This window comes from Tursiops truncatus, chromosome 2 (assembly GCF_011762595.2).
Source record: "Tursiops truncatus isolate mTurTru1 chromosome 2, mTurTru1.mat.Y, whole genome shotgun sequence".
NCBI lineage: Eukaryota > Metazoa > Chordata > Mammalia > Artiodactyla > Delphinidae > Tursiops > Tursiops truncatus.
This window is the reverse complement of record NC_047035.1, coordinates 102938061-102959317: the sequence shown is the minus strand read 5'-3', so window position 1 is coordinate 102959317 and position 21257 is coordinate 102938061. Positions and strand designations below refer to the sequence as shown.

Sequence of the window (21257 nt, the reverse complement as noted above, 5' to 3'; positions counted from 1 at the left end):
ATTCCCAGTACCTAGCAGGTACTTAATAAATGCTTGCTACACACACACACGCGCGCGCGCGCGCACACCACACACACATGCACAGATACATGCACACACACATGCACACACACATGCACACACACACGTTTCAAAATTGTAGAAAACTTATCAAAAGTGTGTGCTGATAATCATGTCAACACATCTTTATTAAGGTCAATAATTTTTGCCAGGCACAGGATCTGCGTGTATAACAATGTGGGAATGGTGATGGTATTTCCACTTGTAAGTCTACTAAGAGATAATCGCTGTGTCCTTTCTTTAAGTTGTTTCATTTAATCCTCCCAGTGTGCCTACGAGGTTCTACTATCCTTCTTTCACATATGAGGAAACAAAGATTTGCTCAAGATCATCCAGCTAGTGAGTAGGATGAAGGTTGGTTTGGAGCCCAGTTTTGTCTAATGGCAGAGCTCACGGTAGCCTACCCTGGGGTTCAGTGAAACAAGGAAGGCTCCTTGGAGAAGGAAGTGGACATGGCGCCCCAAAGAGGAAGAGATGAAGGTGTTTCTGAGAAGGGGCTGGGACATGGTCTTGAAAGTAGTCACGGGATATTTGAGTTGCAGGAACCCTTTGAGGTCTGTTCCCATTTCTTCATTCTACAGGTCAGGGGCCTGACGGACTGAGAGGGGAAATAACTTGCCCAAAGTGACGTAGAACGCTAGTGACAAGTGTGAAATTTGAACCCGGGGCTCCAGGTTCTGAGTTCACTTCTGCTACCCATATTCCTTTAACTTAAAAAAGAAAAGAAAAGGAACATCATTTCCTACGCTCTTTACAACAGCCAAGACACAGAAACAACCTAAATGTCCATCAACAGATGAATGGATAAAAAAGATGTGGTGTACATATATACGATGGACTATTACTCAGCCATAAAAAAGAATGAAATAATGTCATTTGGGGCAACATGGATGGACCTAGAAATTATCATACTAAGTGAAGTAAGTCAGACAGAGAAAGACAAATATACGATATCACTTACATGTGGAATCTAAAATATGAAACAAATGAACTTATCTACAAAATAGAAGCAGACACAGATAGAGAACAGATTTTCAGTTGCCAGGGGGCAAAGGGGTGGAGGAGGGATGGATTGGGAGTTTGGAATTAGCAGATGCAAATTATTATACATAGAATAGATAAACAACAAGGCCCTACTTTATAGCACAGGGAACTATATTCAATATCCTGTAATAAACCATAGTGGAAAAGAATATGAAAAAGAATATATATTGTGTATCTATATATACATATATATATGATAATCACTTTGCTGTACGGCAGAAATTAACACATTGTAAATCAACTATACTTCAATAAAATAAATAAGAATAATTTCCTGAATGCCTGTTCCACTGCCAGCTGTAGGAGTGGAGTGAGGACATCTCATGGGAACACCAGGAATGGTAGCTCCTCTGGCCTCGGAGATGAGTCTCCTTCCTTGCCGCCTTAGCAGGTGTGTGTGTAGTGAGGCACCTCCCACATACCTATTCTATGGGGGTTGCTTGGGTCTTAATGCCTGTGAACTTTACCCTTTCCCTCCTTGTGATGGTTACAAAACATCTGCCAGTTCTTGAATTTCCTAATAGGTGTATGAGATATGTGGTTCCAGAAACTCAGAATCTCTTCACCATTGTCTCAATGCAGCCAAATCTTTCACCTCTGACATCCCATTACACTAACAGCCACACTAATAATTTGCAGCCATCTATCAACTGTGAGGGGTGAAGTGCTGTACAAACATCTTTTCAATGGGTGACTGACCAGACACTGCCTTTCTTTAGGAAAGTTCAGACTCAGGGAACTGACTTCTATATAGTTTTCAGAGCCAAGGTCAGCTGATCAGGGAGCTTCTCAAGATCAGAGCTATTGTCTTGTTCTTGTTTGATTCTCCAGTATAGGGCCAGGAGCATAATAAGTATTCAGTATATGTGCTTGGTAATGTGAAATATGTATGTGTGTGTGAGTGTGTGTGTAAAATTGAAGATGTCTCTTGCTATCAAAATATCATTCATTTCACTATATTTCATGGACTATGTATGTGCATACATACATGTACATTTAAATCTGGCATCTATATTTGCTTTAAAATCATGAATAAAACAAGCTATATTAATCTGTTCATCCCCTCCCCCTAACACACATAAATAGGGGGACCCCTCTGTCACCTTGGTCTTACAAGTATTATTCCATTTATAAATGTTTCTTTATGAGACATTGGCTCCTTCCAGACTCAAAACTAAGCAAGGCTGTGATCTACTGTAGGCAAGTTTGTGTCTACTCTGGAGCTTGCCAAGTAGTCTTGATCAGAACTAAGTCTGACCCTGTTTGGTCTGCAGGAGACCCGGTCCCCTGGCTTTATGTCGGCCTGAATGGCCCAGCTCCTACAGATCACAATGCCATGGAGGCTAAGGATTCAGCTGAATCAAGCTGCCTCGGACCACATTAACCTTTCACTGATCCCTTTCTTGTTCAGCTAGGAAGAAGTTAGTTGAATTAGCAAGCTGCCACACACTGGAAAAAGAGAATCAGGGCCCAGGCGAGACAGAACCTCAGAGCCAAAATGCTCCCTCTCAGGTGCATCAGCCAACCTTGAAAACATCTTTGTACTGCGAGCCACTTGCCGATTCTGGAAAAGTTTGTCAACCCATTGTTTTGCCATTCTCCCCAATAGCACTCAGTGTGTGAGTCGGCGTGGTATACCGTGAGATCAGATTCCGTTTGGTAGAAAACCAAATGTACTTTCCTAAAGTCAAGGATCATTTCTTTATTCAACCTCTGAAAGTGGGAAGATAGACACCAATTTACTGATTATACTCCAGTCTAGACCCCTGCAGAAATCCAGCAGGCTTTTCTCATAGTCATTTTGGAACAACCTGACATCGGTCATGTCCCTCCAATTCCTTGCTAAGTAACAGATCCAATGTGAAACCCAGTACGTAGGGACACCATGTGGGGCTTTCTCTAGAGAACTCTGAGTTGAATTACATGTGTTTTAAGTATGCAGTGTGTGCCTTCTTTTTCAGAGTTTAGCCAACAGAAATATTTGACTTGAGAATGCATGTATGATATAATCCCATTCACGGTAAAGAGTTCCCATCCTGTTTAATTATCTTCATGTAAGCAATATTCTATTTACGTTTTTTTTTTTTTTCCAGAACACTTGGTAAAAATTTTTCAAATGGAAAGAACATACTGCTTAACACTGTTTTTCCCCCATAGCAGGCACCCCAGGAGTGTGTATTTAATGGAATCCAAATAATTATTCCTGCATTTCAATATTTAGCTGGTAAAATTTTGCACTGAAATGTGCATCTTTTTTGGCTCCAGTTTAGTAGTATTGAAGGGAAATACAGATCCTTTCATTCCTGACTGATTTACTTGGTTGAGGACGTATAACTCTGTAGAAAAGTTGTATTCCAAGAGGCTTTAAAAAACCTCTTGTTTTTACTTTTGAAGTTTCACGAGAGCTTTGTGTTAATATAAAGAACACTAATATACCCTGGGTTGAAAGCTATGTTGAAAATAAAAGAATACATTTATTAGAGGCATGTATTACAAATAGCATCTAGCCACACAGGAAGGTTACGACAATATCTGAAATTCTGTTGCTCATTAGTTGTAGGGTGAGAATGAAATACATTTCTAAAGGGCAAGGTCAATATTACATTATCCTGGAAATGTCTTTGTTAAATAAATGTGTAAATATTTCAAATAAGTATTGTGAGAATATATTTCTATTGGGGACATATCTATAGGATGAATGATTCTTCTTGTAATTGCAGGAGCACATGTCATGTTACATGTCATTCCCGATTACCGATTTCATTTGAAATGGCCTGGAAATAAATACCAATTACTAGTAATGTAAGACTATTTACCTTGGAGTCAGATGTCTGACAGGCAGACCAAATGGATTTGGTCATTTTCAAAGCATTATTTTCTAAAGCAGCAAGCTGTTTTAAAGTAACACTGAATTTTCAGAGTGGTATATCTGGATTCGTTTGCAGCGAGTATGGACAAACACCCCTATGAGCAGGCACTCTGATGTTTTTCCATCCTTTAACAATACAAAGGATAGAAAATCATATCCAGGACCTACCAACAGGACAGCTTGGCATTACCCATCCTTGTTAAAGTCGTTAGGATGAGGGAAATCACGAACCAAATATGAAGGATAGTGTCAGTGTAACTGAGGGGTGTTGCCTCACTGGAAGATGCAGTTGCATCATGGGAACGTGGTGTGACTTAATTTCATCATTATAAACATCACAGTGGGTATGGTTGATTCATTTGAAACCCTTGTCCACTTCGCTATGGCTGCGCAGCTGAGTTAACATGGGTAGATCTTGACTCCACGTTTTTAGGATTTCTTATTTTTGTGGTTTTATTTGGGGAAAACTCTAAAGAAAAAAACTGTGTTGGGATGACTTTAGTTGAAATCAAACTTTTATAAAGCTGCAGCTTGATTTACTGTACGATGAATTTTTTTTTTTGACCTTCTAAATCAGAGCGCTCTGTAAATTTTGCCTTGAAGGGGGATGCGGGGGTGGGAGTGTATGAATCCTAGTTTTTCCAGTGCTGATTGTCTGCATGTGTTTTAAATTATGGGCCAACTCAGAGTCAAGGACAACTCGGTTATATGGGAAAAAATGTTAGGACTCTCCTTGTTTAACTACCATGAATACAACAACTAATAACCATCTAGTATTTGCGTTGTAAATGGAGACACAGGCCATCAGAAAAGAAAGCAGAGTTGAAATTGTGTGAAGGAACTGGAGTAGGTAACAAACTTAGCTTTTGATAATTTTTTCTGCTACACTCAATACTGTTGACAAGCCTGCAGAAATTTTAAATAACACAGACTATGGGTATGTAGCATCTGAAATTCATAGTAAAGAGATTCATCTGACAATAATATCATGATTTAAGTTTCCACAAGACCAGTAAAAAGGATTGTTTGGAAGGAATTAGGTCTTAGCTGCAAGTTAAAATTCACAAAGTTGACCTTTAGAGGTTGTTTGCTTTTTTGTTGCTGTTGTTTTTTTCTTTTTTGTTTTTCCTGTCCAAAGTACCACAACATCTCATTTTTAGGGTATGAAAACTAGAACCTTTTCCACTTGTAGATTGGTTCTCTGGAGAGAATGGTGGATATATGGAAGAGCCTGGGAAATTAGTGGCTCAAATCGGCTGGCGACGTTCATTTAGGTGATTCACACAGAGTTTTCTGCTCTCCTTCCAGGTATCAGTGGTCCTGGGGGAAGGGAGAGGTGTAAACCAGGACCTTAGGTGTAGGTGTCATGAGAAATATCATCGTCTGGGTGGGCGGAGTTCCCCCTTCCCAGGCCGAGCCTCCCAGGATCTTACTGAGGAGGCGCTTACTCCACTCCCTGAGCAGTCCGGATGACTGCGTTCTCCACGGCCCCCGGAGGGGGCTTTACCTTCCGAATAAAGCTGGGGTGATCTGGGAAATTGGAAGTGAGGGTGACTACAACACCCCCCGCCCCCGCGCCAGACCGAACAAACCCCTCTTTTCCGCCAACGAGTTGGCACAGTTATCACCCCTGGGAGATCCGGAAAGAGAGCAGGAAAGTAGCGTCTGGTTGCGCCCCTCTAGCCCAAGAGGTGCGGGAGAAAGTAGACGCGCGATCTTCCGGGCGCTGCACGCCGAAAGCGCCCGGGCGGCCACAGGTGCCCAGGGAGGCGAGGAGAAGGCCGGGGGCCCGGGTGCGGGCCGGGGGCGTGGGAGGGCAGCGCCAGCGCGGGTGCGCCCGGGAGCCGCCGCCGCTCACCTGCCCGGGGGGGCGGGGCGCGGCGCGGCGCTAGGCGCCCCCGCCTCCCGCCGCCCGCCTCCCGCCCGGGGAGGAAGCGGAGGGGCGCGGTGTAAACAGAGCGGCGGCCGTGATGTCAGCCGGTCACATGGAGCCTCTTATGGCTCGGGATGGCTCTCGGCGGACGGGCAGCTGCGGCAGCTGCTGCTGTGGCTCAGGCGGCGGCGGCGCGGCGGCGGCGGCAGAGGGGGCTCCGGGGTCGGACCATCCGCTCTCCCTGCGCTCTCCGCACCGCGGCTTAAATGATGTATTTTGTGATCGCAGCGATGAAAGGTGAGCCCGGGCGCCCCGCCGGGGCCGGGTGGGCTGGCTGCTCCGGGGGGCGGGGAGGCGGGCGCGCAGGGGGAGGGGTGGGCGCGCCTGCCCGAGCGCACGTACTGCCCGGGGCTGGGCGCTGGAGCCCCGCCAGGGCTTTTTGGGCCCCTGCAGGGCGCCCCTTGAGCCCGGTCGCGGGATCTGCCTGCCTCCTGTCGGGGGCAAAGGCGCATGGGCTGGACCCCTCTCTTCTGTCCTCTCCGGCTTCTGTCAGTCGCCCAGGTCCGCCTGGCACCCGGCGGGGCGCCCGAAAGAAAGTTTGCTGGGAGTCGCCGCGCTTCTGGCAGGGAGGGGAGGGTCTGAGGAGCTCGGAGGAAGCCAAGGGGCGCCCGCGACGGGTCCCCAGGGCCCGCACCCCGGACAGCTCCGGCCTACGTAGGGAAGGCGCCGGGCCGAGCGTGCGCCCGGGCGCGGTGTCATTCCTGGGGACTGCTCAGCGTCCCGGGCCTTGCACCCTGCTCCCCCCCGCCCCCCTCCGCCGCCCGGCGGCCCCGAGCGCCAGGGCGGCCGCCTGCAGGGGTAGTGCGGCCGGTCCGCGCTGCGTGCCCGCCGCGGCCGCTTCCGAAAGCGCGCAGGCCCGAGCGAGACGGGCTTCTGGAGCGTGCCAAGACTCCCTGGGCGGCAGCCGCAGCGCACCCTCACTTGATACTTTGGGTTGTGGATGGATGTGGGGAGGCAACTTCTCCCCCCGCACAGGATTCGCGGGCAGTGGTGGAGGTTAGACGGCGGCGAAGGCCGGCGGGCGCGGGTTAGTCGCGGCCAGACTTCCTCGTCCGGCCTTCCGCCCTGATCCGAAGTCCTTTGCCGGGCTGGTGGCGGGATGGCAGCGGGGACTGGTTGCAGAGAGGACTGGCTTCAGGTCTTCTCAGGTGAGGAGGAAAGAAACCATGGCAAGTCAGGGAAAATATAATGGGAAAGCCAAAGTTTGGAGGTGCGCAGGAACTCGCCTGCGCCGTCCGGACAAGCCGAGACACGCAAACAGCCCGAGAGAAAACTCAGCCCGCAGCCCTCCGCCGGCTCGTGCGCCAGCAGTTTCTTCGGGGCCGATAATCTGCCCGCAGACCCGGCCGCTGGGAGTGGGGATTTAGAGCCCCATCTGTTTGCGGCGGACAGGGCTCCCCTCATACGCAGCAGTTTTGCAGACCCAGACTGTCCTGCGGGTTCTGCCCATCCGTGCGGGCGCGGAGCGCTCGTTAAACGTTTGCTAAGGTTGAGGTTTTGTTGCAATCCTAGATGAAGGACACCAGTTCGGTATCTGCACTGGGTTTACTTTCGGATCACCGAGCTTTGCCTTTCTTCACTAGAGATTGGGTGGCATCTCTTTTATTAATTATTAACAGGCCGAAACGTACTGGACGCTAAGATGAGCTGCTTGAGATGAAATCTTTCTATACGACGTGCCCAGAGCAAATTTTTGTCTTTTCCCCGGTGGCTTGGGGGAAATGAAATTTAATCATTTTTAGAATATGCAACAGATAAAGGAAAGGGTAGGAGACCTCCACGTTCTTAAGCACTTAACTTTTTTTTTCTTCCCAAAATGATTTTAAGATTTTCTTACCGACTTCTTATGCAGACGAAACGTATGCTTCTCCCCTCCCCCTCTAAAAAACTTTTATGCTATTTCCAGCGGTTCATTAATCCTGTAAGAGTAAAACGATTCAGATAGCCTTTGTAGTTAAGACATTTTCTTCCGTTTTTTCTTTAAGGCGTGAAATAGATTTGGGGAGGTGTCAATGTTAATCCTTATCTATTTTATTTAGTATGATTGGTGTCGACTGAGGAAGGGTGAGCAGCTGATATTATTTCCCCTAATGAACACTAACCACCAAACAATAAGGAAAGTGCGTCTGAATGTTTTAACTTAATGTTGATGTTTCTGAGTACATAGGCTTTTGTTTTTGTAGTGCTAGCACAAAATGAAGTTCCATAGTATCCCTTAGTGATATAACCATGGGAATCACACCGCCACTATATCCCCCAAAAGCTCTAGCCCACACATTTGTCTTGGAGTGACCTCTGGCTGCCACAAGATAATAGATGCATAGTATTGTGCTTTGCGAAAAGTAGCTCAGATATACTGGCAATTCAGTTTTTCTATAAGCTCAGCTGCGGGGGGGCGGAGGGGGAAGGTGTAGAAATAAAATGCATTTAGACAATTAGAATATTTCATTCCCAATATCATAATATCCTGTGTCTTAATGGGATTATCTTGCTTTGGAGCTTACTTAAACTGAAGAAAAATAGTTTGTGGAAAATAAGGAATGCTGTAAATGTTTCCGTATCAGATTTAAGGGGAAAAAAAACTGTCCCAGAGTCATATTAAATACTTCCCTACTGCCTCTCAGTTTTAATAGTTAAATTGGTCCCATATGTAAGAGAGTTTGTGTAATTAGGTTTTTTATACAAAACAGAAACACTCTTTACAATATAGTTTTTTGGTATGTGTATGCATGTGGCTGGGGGAGGAGAGAACAAGCCACCATAAAAGAGAAACATTCTCTTTGTTGGCTGATTTACTGATGTTTTTAAAACATCATTAAAGCAGGCCTTTTGAACTCACCAAAGAAAATCCTTCCTCTGCATTAGTTGTCAAATAAGTTTAGGCTTAAAGTGGGCTTGTGCTTAGAAGTAATAAATCTTCATTTGAGCAACTCTAGTCTCATCCTTCAGTTTTGTTTTTGTTTAATTAACAACAGAATTCCAGTACCATTTGGATTGCTTCTTGAGCAAATGGAGAGAGCCAGAGATAACATTTATAATCAGGGGAGCACTTGTTCTACGCATCATAAAAGTGCTTTGGCCAAATGTCAGGCAGCAGCCAGTGCTGAAGGGAAATGCGAGCGCTTCATCAGTTTTAGTAGATTATACCCCCCTTTGCTTCCTAGCAGCAGAGCACTCAGCCTGTGTTCATGTAAATGGAGTTAAGGGAGTGAAGGGAGGCTTAAGGGGAATGTCTGTCCCATCATAGATTCTTCCCTCAGCACAATCCATGTACAAACACAAGGCATGTTACCGCTTTGAAACTACTGTATATGTGGGTGATAAGGGGTATTTCCAACTCTAGTAAATGTGATTTTATAGTTTTAAAGAATTTGGCCTTTCTCTTTCCCAAATGAAATTTGAATTTTATCCCTCGTCTTATTTTAAGTACTGTGTCAGTGGTATCCCTTAGCTGGGATTTTTTTTTCCATTTTCATGACCTTTGATGGGTAGGATTGGAAGAGGGTGATGGCTGGATCTTGGAAAGAGAAAACTCAAATAGCTATTTCAGACCCCAGAGTGCTTAGCAGACAAGGAGAGGTCAGTTCTTTTAAAGACAAAGAGGATCTCTGAGTCCATTTGTCCACTGGGTGAGGAGGGAGCTCGGACCTTCTATGAAGTGGAGAATATTTTAGAAGCACCATTTTCATGAGCAGTCTCTTGATTTTACATATTTCAATCACATCACTTTCAATTTATCATAAGTAAACCACTTTGCCCTCGATTTGAATTGAGTACCATATAATTTCTTTAATGCTGCCCAGTTATAAAATAATACAATTTCTAAACAGACTTAGTCCTTTAAATATATATATGATTTAAATATTAGGGCTTTTTTTTTTTTTTACTATCTAGTAGATATATTAGTAAATATATTAATAGTTCTTACTAGACTCCTTTTTTTCCCAACCTTTCCCTCCCAGCCAAGTGAATCACAATAAAATGGATGAGGTCAGCAAGTAGATAATTGCAAAGCATCAGCAGTAGCACCTAGCTACTTTGTAATTTGCTCTGGGGCACCTAAGAAAATAATATTCACAAATGACCATTTACTGGGAGAAAAAGTTACTGGATGGTTAGATACATAGATAGCTAGATCTGCAGAGGTAGAGTTGAGTTTTCTTAAAATCTTCTCAGCTTATTTTAGTAATCAATAAACCCCTTGTGTTGAACTAATCTATGAATACTTTGTCATAGAAATTTTCTGCATGGATTCTAAGTATTCACAGTGTTTATTAATAAGAAATCAAGCCCGCCTTAACCTATATATTTCATATTTATTAATTTAAAAAACCATAATTAGATGCTCAGAGTTAGCCTTTATGTTTCTGTGCTTTAAAAATAATAATAATTTGGAGGGGTCCACCAGTGACAACACAGATGTGAATTCACATTTGATATTATCTCAAAGACCACATATTGACCCTTTGAGGAATGATTTACTTATTCTCTCTCCCTCCTCTAGCTCCTCCACCAACGATACCTCCCTTCCACACCAGCCCTTGAGTCATGGCCTTAGAGATTTGCAGTCAGAGATTTTTGTATCTGTCAGTATTGTCTGTGACATGATTGATCATGGTTTTTCTGTTCATTGTCAGAGTGCTATATCCGGAAATAAGAGGTCTAAATAGACAGATACTAGCATATATTAGCCAACAGGCAAAACGCAAGAAAGCAGTTGAAATCTTTTGTTTCTGGATTTTCTAAGCTGCATTTGTTAGCCCTCATCATAATATAAGGAAGAATTATGATGACTTTAAAATCTTTGTATAAAAATTAATGTCAAACCTGTTCCCTAGGTTTGCCAGCGATTTCCTTTTTTGCCTTTGATTTCATTGCCTCTGAAATTTACTAAGCATTTCATAAACAAATCGCAGTTTGATGTTAATCTATATTTGTTTTCTGCTTTATGGTTTGCAGCCATTCTTGTCGCATTTAATCTTCCCTGGGAAGTCATTGACACTGTCGTGGTTTTTAGTCGAAGAAACTGAGGCTCACAGAGGTTATGTGTTGGTTAGCCAAGCTTGACAAGTGAAGCGAGGGCTAGAGCCCTAATTTCTACTGTCTTCACGCTGCCTCCCCTGGAGGAAGCTGTGAAAATGTCCTGGATATAACTTTGTCTCTAGTTAGTGGAAATTATAACTCTGGCGTTTATAAGGGAAAAAAATAGATTCAATTATGTAATGCTTTGCTGAGCCTAATATCTTTAAATTACTATTTAATAAAATCAATTTGGTACAAATAGGGTTATTCTTATTTGCTTACCATTAGCTCTCTTCATCCACGATTTTCATTAAGTCTGCTTCTTGTAAGAGGATCTGAGTGAAATGTAAGCATTACTTTCCTAAAGAATATGGAATACTATGAAATGCAGCTAACCTGTGTAACCTAACTCCATTATGAGAAAATCGAGCTGGAGACTTATCTATATGGTCCACTTAGCTTTAGGCAAAGGGAGCATTCAAAAACGCATCTTCTAAATTTCATATCCCTTTATGGAGTAGAAAACTCATGAATCCTTGGGCTTGTGAGTGCTGTCCTGGTTGTTTCCATGACAGCTAACGGGCATGATCATGGGCGTATTCTTGAGAAATCTGTTGTCTTTTAGAAAATCAGAGTCAAAGTTTCCAAGTAGATAGATCTGCAAAAGCTCATTTCTCACTTGATGGGGGTTTATTTCTCTGGCAACTGGATTGAGTGGTCTTTGCCTGAAAGCAAATAAGCATCATTTCATAGTGTCTCAGGGAGAGCAGAAACCTAAAATGTCATTCAGATACACACCCTCTTGGCATTTGGTTCCTCTCCACGGCGTTCCTGGCAAATTGTCTGGTTATGCTTGAACACCTCCTATGATGGGGAGCTCACTATCGTTAGAGGAAGCTTATTCCATCTTGAATAAGAAAATTATTTTTATTTCAAGCATAAGTCTCTCTTTTGTACTTTTAATCCCTCGATTCTGATCCTTTCTTTTGGGGCTGTGTACAATACAATTTAATCCATCTTTCATATGAAAGATTGAAAGATTGTCAGTTATTTGAAGACTAAGTATGAAACACACACACACCCTCCCTCAATCTTTGCTGTGTGTCTCCACTCCATTCTGTTCACAGTCAGCCTTCTAGCAACCTTGGTCATTTTTTTCCTCAAGCACATTTCAGTTTGACTAGAACCTCTTGAATTTTTGTACCACAACCCGAGTCCTAGTTGTGATATGATTGACTCAGCACTTAACCCACCATGTAGTAAAGAGAAAAGAGTTTAAATTTTGTTTTAATTTTTTTTAAGATTCATAAGCTAGGTTGTATCTTTTGAACGTCATGACTAGCCTTTGTGCTACCGTTGTAATTTGTGAAAGTGGACCTTTGACCTACTTAGAAATACTTTTGGATGAACTGAAGTTGATATTAAATATCCAAGAAAATCAAAGATATTGAAAAAATAATTAAAGGAACATGAGAAGCATTTCTGAGGTGTTTTTCGCCAAAGTAGTGTGTCAGAGCTGAAATAAGGCTGCCCTCTAGTGGTTACTTTCTCATGGAATGCTAAAAGCGGTAACAGTGCCAATGCATTTCCCATCAGGCTAGTGGAGAAGGTCAAAGGTTGAAGTTATTTTCTCGATTGCTGTGGGACTTTCTACATCAGATTCAAAAGTGTAATTTATTGTTTTGCATGGTTGTTAGAAATGCGTCTGTGGGAGAGATAATGAATGTTAAAAGTTTGCTTGGAAGGGAATTTTTAAACAAGATAAAGTTGATTTATAAAATTCTGTTTGGCTCCATATTAAAGTTAAATATTTAAGTGAGATTTGGTTTGTGAGTAAACAATTATGACCTTTGTGGTAATCCTTGGGTTTTTTTGTTGTTTGGTTGTTTGTTTTTAGAATTTCAACCTCAATTCTATTCCTCTACCCTCGAATATTTTTTAAAAAGAGATTGTCAGTCATTTTGATCAGAGAAATCCGGCATCTTCCCTTTTTAAATCTAAAGCTTTTTTTTCTTTCAAAAAAGGGAAACATTTAGAAAGAAGTAAACTATTGTTGATATTTTTGGCAATAGAGCAATTTTTCAATGGATGCAAAACTATTAACCCGCTGGTTTCTGAAGTCTTAGGGTTAGAGCATTTTATTCACTTAAGTATATACAACTTGCCAAAGAAATTGAGTATATGTTACACAGGTTTTTAGAACATTATATCATTTATGCTTTAAAACAGTGCACAAAGTAGAGATAAGCATTTGTTTGTGTAATTTTTAGGATAATAGATAATACAAGTGAAATGTGTGCTTAGATTTCAGTGGTATATTGAGTGTGAAACTATTACGAAACAATCTGGTTTCTGTATTGGAATCAAAGAAATGATTATTGACCTTCCTATTTCCTTAAATATCTTTTGTTACTGATGCTACGGGGAGAGATGAGAATTCAAGTTTACGTGAATTTTGCATTGCTCAAGTAGTCCAGGCTTCTGAGCTGAGCTAGAATAACCAGGGTGATCTTAATGACAGATAATCACCAGGATTTTAAAGGACGACAGTGCTTACTTGTTCCTACCGGAAAGATTAAATTGCATCTTTACATGAAAAAGAAGGAAGGGAATTTTTAAAAAGTCAGGAAAACCTGCTGTTTAAACCTTTTCATCATAGAAATAAGGTAGTGGTTCAGAAGTGAAGACTTGTGGTTAAGTTTCAGATCAGTTACTGAAGCAAACCGTTTTTCAAACTGCGCCACCCAGAAGTGTGATTCTTTTACCACATGAGAAATATTCTCTTTTTCACAGAATGTTATTTTCATTTTGCAGTCGTTGGGTTTTTTTTTCTTCTTTTCTTTATCTCATGTCAAATCTTCGGTAGAACCCTGGGTATAAATAACGAAATAAAGTTGTTTCAGCAAATACTTATTAAGTGCCTATTGTGTGCTACGTTGTTTAGGTGCCACCTGTGTGCTTTTATAATAGAACAAGGACACCTTCCTCCCTATCGTGTATCTTAAGCCATGAATCAGCGTTTAAAGACATGCACTGAGAAATTGCCTGCCACGCTTAACTAGAGAAAGCTGCTTTAAGACTTTTGAGCTTATAGGTTTGTAGTTTCTATGAAGTCCATGCCATTTAAAACAAAGAGTTTGTAACACGCAATGAAACATTAATGCAATTGGATAAAGTTAATCCTTCTATTTATGTGTGAACATGATTCCCTTCCAAATAAGCCATAGGGTAGCTCTAAAATCCTGCCTAAGCAGTGGCTCTGAAACTTTGGAGAGCAACCCATAACCAGAAGAGTTGCAAAGGCAGATTTCCGGGTCCCACCCATGGAGACCCTGATTCTGTCAGCCTGGTCTTCCCAACCCAGGAAGGTATTTAAAAGGTGTCTCAGGTGTTGCCAGTTCAGATGGTCCTCCTCACTCCCTCTGTGAAACCTCGCCCTTGCCTGTCAGAGCTCAGATGGGCAGCAGAATCCTCCAACCCTTCAATGGTTCCCAAATATCATTGATCTTCACGGTTAGCTGAGAAGCATTTAAAAAAACTAAGTGCCCGGTCTCTATCACCACCTATATGGATCACGATTTCGATGGTCTGGGGAGAGGCCAAGGAATCTGAATTTGTAAATCTCCCCTTGGTGACTGAGGATCTGACAGGTTTGGGAACTACTGCTCGGGTCTAACCCTCTCCTCTTACTAGTGAGGAAAGGATGCTCAGGTCACTGATATTAAGGTAAGCCTAAACTTTCCTTTGAGGCCACTGAAATCTCCTTTCAGAGTGGGTGAGGTGCACACCATGAGCAGTTTCTGCCATTGTTTGGATGTTATTAACACATTTGAGATATTCTTCTGATTATTTCTGGCCTTTCTATCAACCAGTGTGTAGGAAAAAAGTGGGCAGGCTCCCAGTCTGTTACCCCAAATGATCCAAACAGAAGAGGCCCCTGTGATGCTTTCCCAACCCTGTATTCCTTTTCTGCATTAACCTTGCCCAGGAGCTCTGGCCTTCTAGCCCTCAGTGAGCCCCGAGGCTGGGTCTTGCCACCATTTTGACCACTCAGTGGGGCAGGCTGGGGATTGTGCCTCAAAAGTCAAGGCCAACTCCAGTGGCAACAGTGATGCCTCTTCTATGTTGCTTTTTTTTCAGCAACAAAGTCCAGGTTTTAGAGCCCTGCAAGTTGTGAATGCTTCCTATTTATAAGGTGGTGTTTCTCAGGCCCTGAGCACCTGGTGTGTATCTGCCCCCCTCCAGGCACTGGAATGGCGAAGTTTGAATGACACAGACACCACACTGCCTTTGTGCAACTTAGATTCTAGTCTGGTGAGACAGAGAAGTGGAACTACTCTGGCTGATGGTGGAGGAAGGCTGACCCCCTTCTGCACCAACTCCAGCCCCTCCTTCTTTGGAAAATGGCGGTGCCGTAGCCCATCATGTGGCAGATGTGATGTTGCCATGGGGGCAACAGCAAACACAGCAGGCTTCACCTCTGGTCTCTTCGAGTGTATGTTCTCGTGGGAAGAGGTAGATAATACCTAAGTAAACATATAAATGAACTAGATAAATACAGATAGTGACAACAGCTCGGCCAACATAGAAATTGTAATGGCTTAGAATTGCTTATGGCCTCATGGATGAACAGCAGGGAATGAAATCCAAGAATTTTTTCTAACCAGTGATGAATGTTCTGCCGTAGACCCAAGAGGGAGTTTAGAGGTCATCTGGTCTCTTAGTTCTCAGCCTTGTCTGCCCACTAGACTGTCTAGAGAGCTTTTTGAAAAACACCAGCCCAGGCTCCACTCCTGGAAGCTCTGATTTTATTGGTCCGAGGTGGGTCTCAAGTATTGATAATTTGTTAAAGCTGTCCAGATGATTCTGGTCGAGAAACCTCTGAGGTCCAACACCCTTATTTGACATGTGAGTCGTCCGTCCCCGGTGCAGGGCAGTAGTGTTGGATGGTGGAACCCCCCACCCCCACCCCCATGTAGGGTGGGAGAAGACATGGGTTCTCCTGCCAGGTCAGGCTACCTCAATTGCTCACTTTCCCCATTTGTAAAATTAGGGGAAATTGATAGCCATCAAGAGCTTTTCCAGCTCTCTCATTCTGTGAAAATGTTTGTCTTAAAACAGAAGGAAAGGTCTGGCTTCTCGTCCAAGACTGGGAGGAAGAAAACAAATACACTCTAGTTTCCTTATTCCTTGTCTCAACCCCTAATTGCTAGAGGTTCCTTCATCAGCTGATCGGTTCCTTTGGGGAGTGAAAATTTAAGGTAGAAAGAGGTAACTACTTTCTGCCAATTATTTAAATAAATTTAAGAATAAGCAAGCTTTCATTAATATTTATGCCCTGATTTAGTTCTGGTAAATTAGTCATACCTTATGTATCAAATTCTAGCCCAAAGCGTTTTTTGATGGTTGAGTTAAAACCGAGGAGGTCGGGGTAGGGAGATTGCTTAAAAATGGAAGCCCTGGAATAGTCTTAAGCATCACACACCACAGTAATTTTATTCCTTACCAAATATTCCAGGCCAGAAACCCAAAGACATTGAGTCTCTCCCAATATATTGTTTGCAGTTTTTTAACAAGCAGAAACAGTGTATCTCTCCTGTGTTGCCAGCTTAATAAAAGAAAACTACAAAACTAAGTTCTATCATGAAAAATATTCTGCTTCCTCATCTGTGACCCTGTATCTCTAAGAACTTGGGTTTCGTTGAAACATTTATTCAGAAAGATACCAGTTCATTATAAACCAGCATGGTGTGATGTAAGCACCTTAACTTTATTTCCTTTTTGTGTGGAATCTCCCAGTGGGGTTTGATAATATTCGGCAGTTGCACAAATGAGAAAGGAGTTTGAAAAGTAAATCTGATGGGAGCCGGTAAATGAAATCAGAGCCGTGTATTTTTCAACAGAGATTTTTTGAGGATGAGCACATTGCCTGTTTGGCATGTATATATTTAAGAAATTGACACATGTTGATATACATCCATATGTTCTCCTTAGACAGAAAATTATAGAAAGCCATCTTCCTGTAACTTAAGCTACATCCATAATAGCAAGCACCTTCTGAAAATGATACCGTTTGACAAAATAATTGGCAGAAATCTATTTCAAAAGCAATGTTTCTATCACAAGCATAATCATGTAGAACAGAAGTGTTTTGTTTCCCCCACTGCAGAGAAACAAAGTCATTTAATGTGAGTCAAGACTTCTCAAAGTTCTGGCAGACTTTCTAAGCCCCCTGTTGCTGTTGCATTCAGAATCCCTTTTAAAGTGGCTTGGAAGTTTCTGTATGATTTCAATGGCTGCTTAGGGGAAATATTGGCTAAACTCCTCATTTTGACTGTTAAGATGGCTTGAGTGTTTTCAGAATGTTTTCATTTGCTAGAAATATGTTTTGCGCTCAGGCTTCTCTTGTTGCAGAAGGTTGGTTACCAGCCGTCTGATGACGCCTCAGGGTGTTTACAGAAGATGTGGGTGCTATAGTTATATTTGAGCACAGCCCTCCTCCAATGAAGTGTGTGGTAGTCAGCAGAAATGCGAAAACATGTACTTAAGGAATGATGCTTGTAAGAGATGTGCCGTAAAGAAAAACGGTTGTTCAGATGTACGACATGACTGACAGCTCTCCTTGTAGGCATGCTAGTAACAATAAAGTCTAGAAGTTCAACATCAAAGCGATCACAGCTTACTCCACCAGTGACTTACACATCAAAGAGAGAGCGCAAGACAAAGGAACTGCACCGAGGTGTGTTTTTCTGCCTCGTAGCCAGATGCTCTGGGGTAGCTCCCAGAGCTCCTTTCTTGAATGCAAAGTGATTTTTTTGCAGATCAGCGTCTTCATTTCATAAATGACCAGGAATATAAAAGGAGGGCAAATGAGCTCTATAATTGCTCCCCGTCGCTCTAAGTTTGGTTAGGAGAGACTCATCGCAGGAGAGATTGGTCTCTGGTTTCCTTAAGAAGCGAATTGTGTACCGGCATGGGCAGCTCTAACTTCACCTAATAGGGTCCAAGGAATTATTCACAAAATAAGAGAGTACAAGTTGGATACATTTCAAGTTGGTTGTTTTGAATTATGCTTGACATAAAACTAGACCTAAGTTTCTGGAGTTGTCCCCACCGGCACTCCCCCACACCCTTGCTTTTAAATTTTTTAACATTCGCCTTGTGGGTGGATTTTTTGCTGAATCAGGTGTGCGTTACCTAACAGGTGTGTGTGATAATGAAATTTAGAGCTGTTACACCGGCTCTTAATTAGTCGCCAGATCGGTGCCTCAGTTCTGTCAAGCAAATGGTGTGTACTCCAGAATGCTAACGGTAGAACGGGAAGAAGAGTCTGGATTTGACTTCCCCCCCCCACTTCTTGTTATTAAATTGAAAATAAAATTAACCATGCAAGCATTATGGGTGGTTTGAAATAATGTGCTTTTTTTTTTTTGCTTGCCTTTGACATTTGAAGTTCTTTTATAGTTCATCTTCAGTAATTTACTCATTTTTAAATGCTATCGAAAAATAGTAGTGTTCTGCGTAGTCATTAATAAATACAAAGCAACTTTCTCAAGGCTCTAGGGAGACCTAATAAACAACTGTGTTACTAATTGATGCTATACTGAGCTGACAAAAGTAGTGCATCGGTAAACAGAAGTTAGAAAGCAAGAAGTTAAAGAACTATAGGGGATTATGTAGACATCAAGGGTTGGAAATTATAATAAGGCCTCTTTAGGGGAGCATTAATTTGCATGTGGCTGAATTAGGACACCCAATTATTTCTGAGGACACTATGAGGAGCTCATCCAAAATACCCCCGAAGTGAAAAGGTTTGGGAGGGTTGGGAGTTAGACGGGATAGAAGGGGGACTGAGCATGTCATATTTCCTATAACTCACAGTAGTTTTCCCAATAGCTTGTTAGAGTAGCTTTCTTTGTTAGGGAGAAAAATGCTGATGAACTCAAGAGTACTGCAATTTCTTTGTTCTATACACACTATTTATGTTGGATCGCCACAATGGAATTTTTTTTGAGCAGGGAGGGCAGGAATGTGGAGACAGAAATAAACCTTTTAAATCTTCTTTCTGTGAACCCCACAAGGACATAAGCATTGAGCAGATTAGAGAGTGGATTCATACTGGTACTATCCACCACAGCAGTGGTCCTCAACGTGTGATCCAGGCACCCCTGGGGGTCCCCAAGGCCCTTTCAGGGGTTCCAAGAGATTAAAACTCTTTGCATAATAACACTAAGACATTATTAGCCCTTTTGACTGTACTGGTCATTTGCATTGATAGTGCCAAAGCCCTGGCGGGTAAAACTCCTAATACCTTTGCAGGAATCAAGGCAATAGTCATTTTTGCTATTACTGTGGACTTGCTGGTAACAAAACATTACCAAGTTCATTTGAGACTGTCCTGATGAAGCAGTAAAAATTATTAAGCTTATTAAATTTTGACCCTTGAGTACAAGTCTTTTTGACAAAATGGGAAGTACACATAAAGTACAGAGCGCTTCTGCTCCGTACCGAAGAAGGATGTTGATCTCCAGGGAAAAGTACTTGTGCCATTGTTCAAGTTAAGAGCTGAACTCACTGCTTTTTGAATGGAATGCCATTTTCTTACTAGAACCACTGACGGCAGTTGTTCAGACTTACGTGTATGTCCTACATTTTCTCAAAAATGAACCAAGTAAGCTCATCATTTCAAGAAAAATAGTTGACAGTATTTATTACTAATAGATTCAAGATTTCAGGCAAATATTAGAATTTTGTAACACTTGTACCCAACACCGTGAACCTGACAGCATCCTAATACATAAAAAATTTTCTGATGATGTAGGTGGTGATATCAATAAATGTGATTACTTGATAGAATCCCATTTGGTAATGCAACATGTCAACATCTGGAAGAGCTACATAACTCATTGAACTAATAGCTTCCAAGTGACCAAATGCATGCCATTATAAAAATATGGATGGGTGTAAAAGATTCATTCAAAGTACAAAATATACCAGTGTATTTGAATTTAACAGAATACAGAAAATTACTGGTATGGTTTCAGGTTCCATATTCCAACTAACCTTTAAGAAACTACCACTTGTTGAGTTTTGGTGTAGTGTCAAAGAAGAAAATCCAGAATTATTTGAAAAGCCCAGTAAAATGCTCCTCCCTTTTCTAGCTGCATATCTGTGTGAGGCCAGAATTTCTTCACATACTTCAACCATAAGAACACAACAGATTGAATGCAGAAGCAGATATGAGAATCTACCTGTCTTCTCTTAAGCCAGAGATTAAAGATGCAAAAATAATGGCATTTTTTTACTATTTTGTTTTGTAAATATATATTTAAACACTTTATGTCAATATGTAATGAATTTATTCCTGTTATTTTCAAATTAATTATAGACAAATATTGTTAAATGTTCTAATTCCTTGTGCAGTAATTACTGATATCTAGCCCACATAAACAGAAGCTCTCTTAAGAGCATGAAATGATCCAGACACCAAAAGTTTGAGAACTGCTCTCTACAATTTACTCTAGGAGACACAGAAGATTTTTTTTTTTTTTTTTTTTGCTGTACGCGGGCCTCTCACTGTTGTGGCCTCTCCTGTTGCAGAGCACAGGCTCCGGACTCTCAGGCCCAGCGGCCACGGCTCACGGGCCCAGCCACTCCACGGCACGTGGGATCTTCCCGGACCGGGGCACGAACCCGTGTCCCCTGCATCGGCAGGTGGACTCTCAACCACTGCGCCACCAGGGAAGCCCAAGGGGCTTTAAATTTATACAGATTTAACAGATAAACCCCCAATTATATATTAAACAAAGCGCTTTCAAACATGAATTCGAGAACAAATTTTCTAATCCCTGTTTTCTTTATAACGTTATTTCCTCTTTATTGGCCATGTAAGACCATTGCTGGGGATTACCTTTTTGTTGTTTCCTTTTTTAATAAAACAGAGGTTTGGCATAAAATTGTGGTTCATGGAGGCTTTATGATTTATCTTTACCAACTAAGAGGCACGCAGGTCTTGGTTCCATGTAGTTACCTACCAGCAGACCATCAGTTGACTGGAAGCAAATGTATTTTGGCACATTGTGCATTGCTAGGGTCTTGCTCCTGACTCCTCTTGCCAAGAGAAGAGTTGGTGCCCCTAGAGCCAGATCAGCGTCAGAGTACTGGGTTACCTCGCTCCCGACATGGTCTTATTAGCCAATTAAAGGTTAGGCTGAAACACACTCACTGTGTAAACAGTGGTTGTGCAATGGCCCAGAGTGAGGCTGGCCAGGAGAAAGAGTGCCTCATTTCCTCTTGGATCTGCCCAAAAGCAGGAGGGCTAAAGGAGAG

General features: G+C 42.3%; 1 protein-coding gene across 3 annotated transcripts in view; it reads left to right on the top strand.

Annotated features, from left to right (window-relative positions):
- RORA (RAR related orphan receptor A) overlaps nt 1-21257 on the top strand; it is a 929914-nt gene that overhangs the window by 822001 nt on the left and 86656 nt on the right. Inside the window, exon 1 of one of the 3 annotated variants that reach the window (XM_019947598.3) lies at nt 5949-6143. The exons of 1 other annotated variant lie outside the window; for it this stretch is intronic. In XM_019947598.3, the coding sequence (XP_019803157.1) occupies nt 6113-6143 (31 nt within the window). In that variant the 5' untranslated portion in view covers nt 5949-6112. Of the gene's footprint in view, nt 1-5948; nt 6144-6241; nt 7055-21257 lie in introns of those variants that run through there. One more of the 3 variants, XM_019947590.3, reaches the window with a different exon arrangement.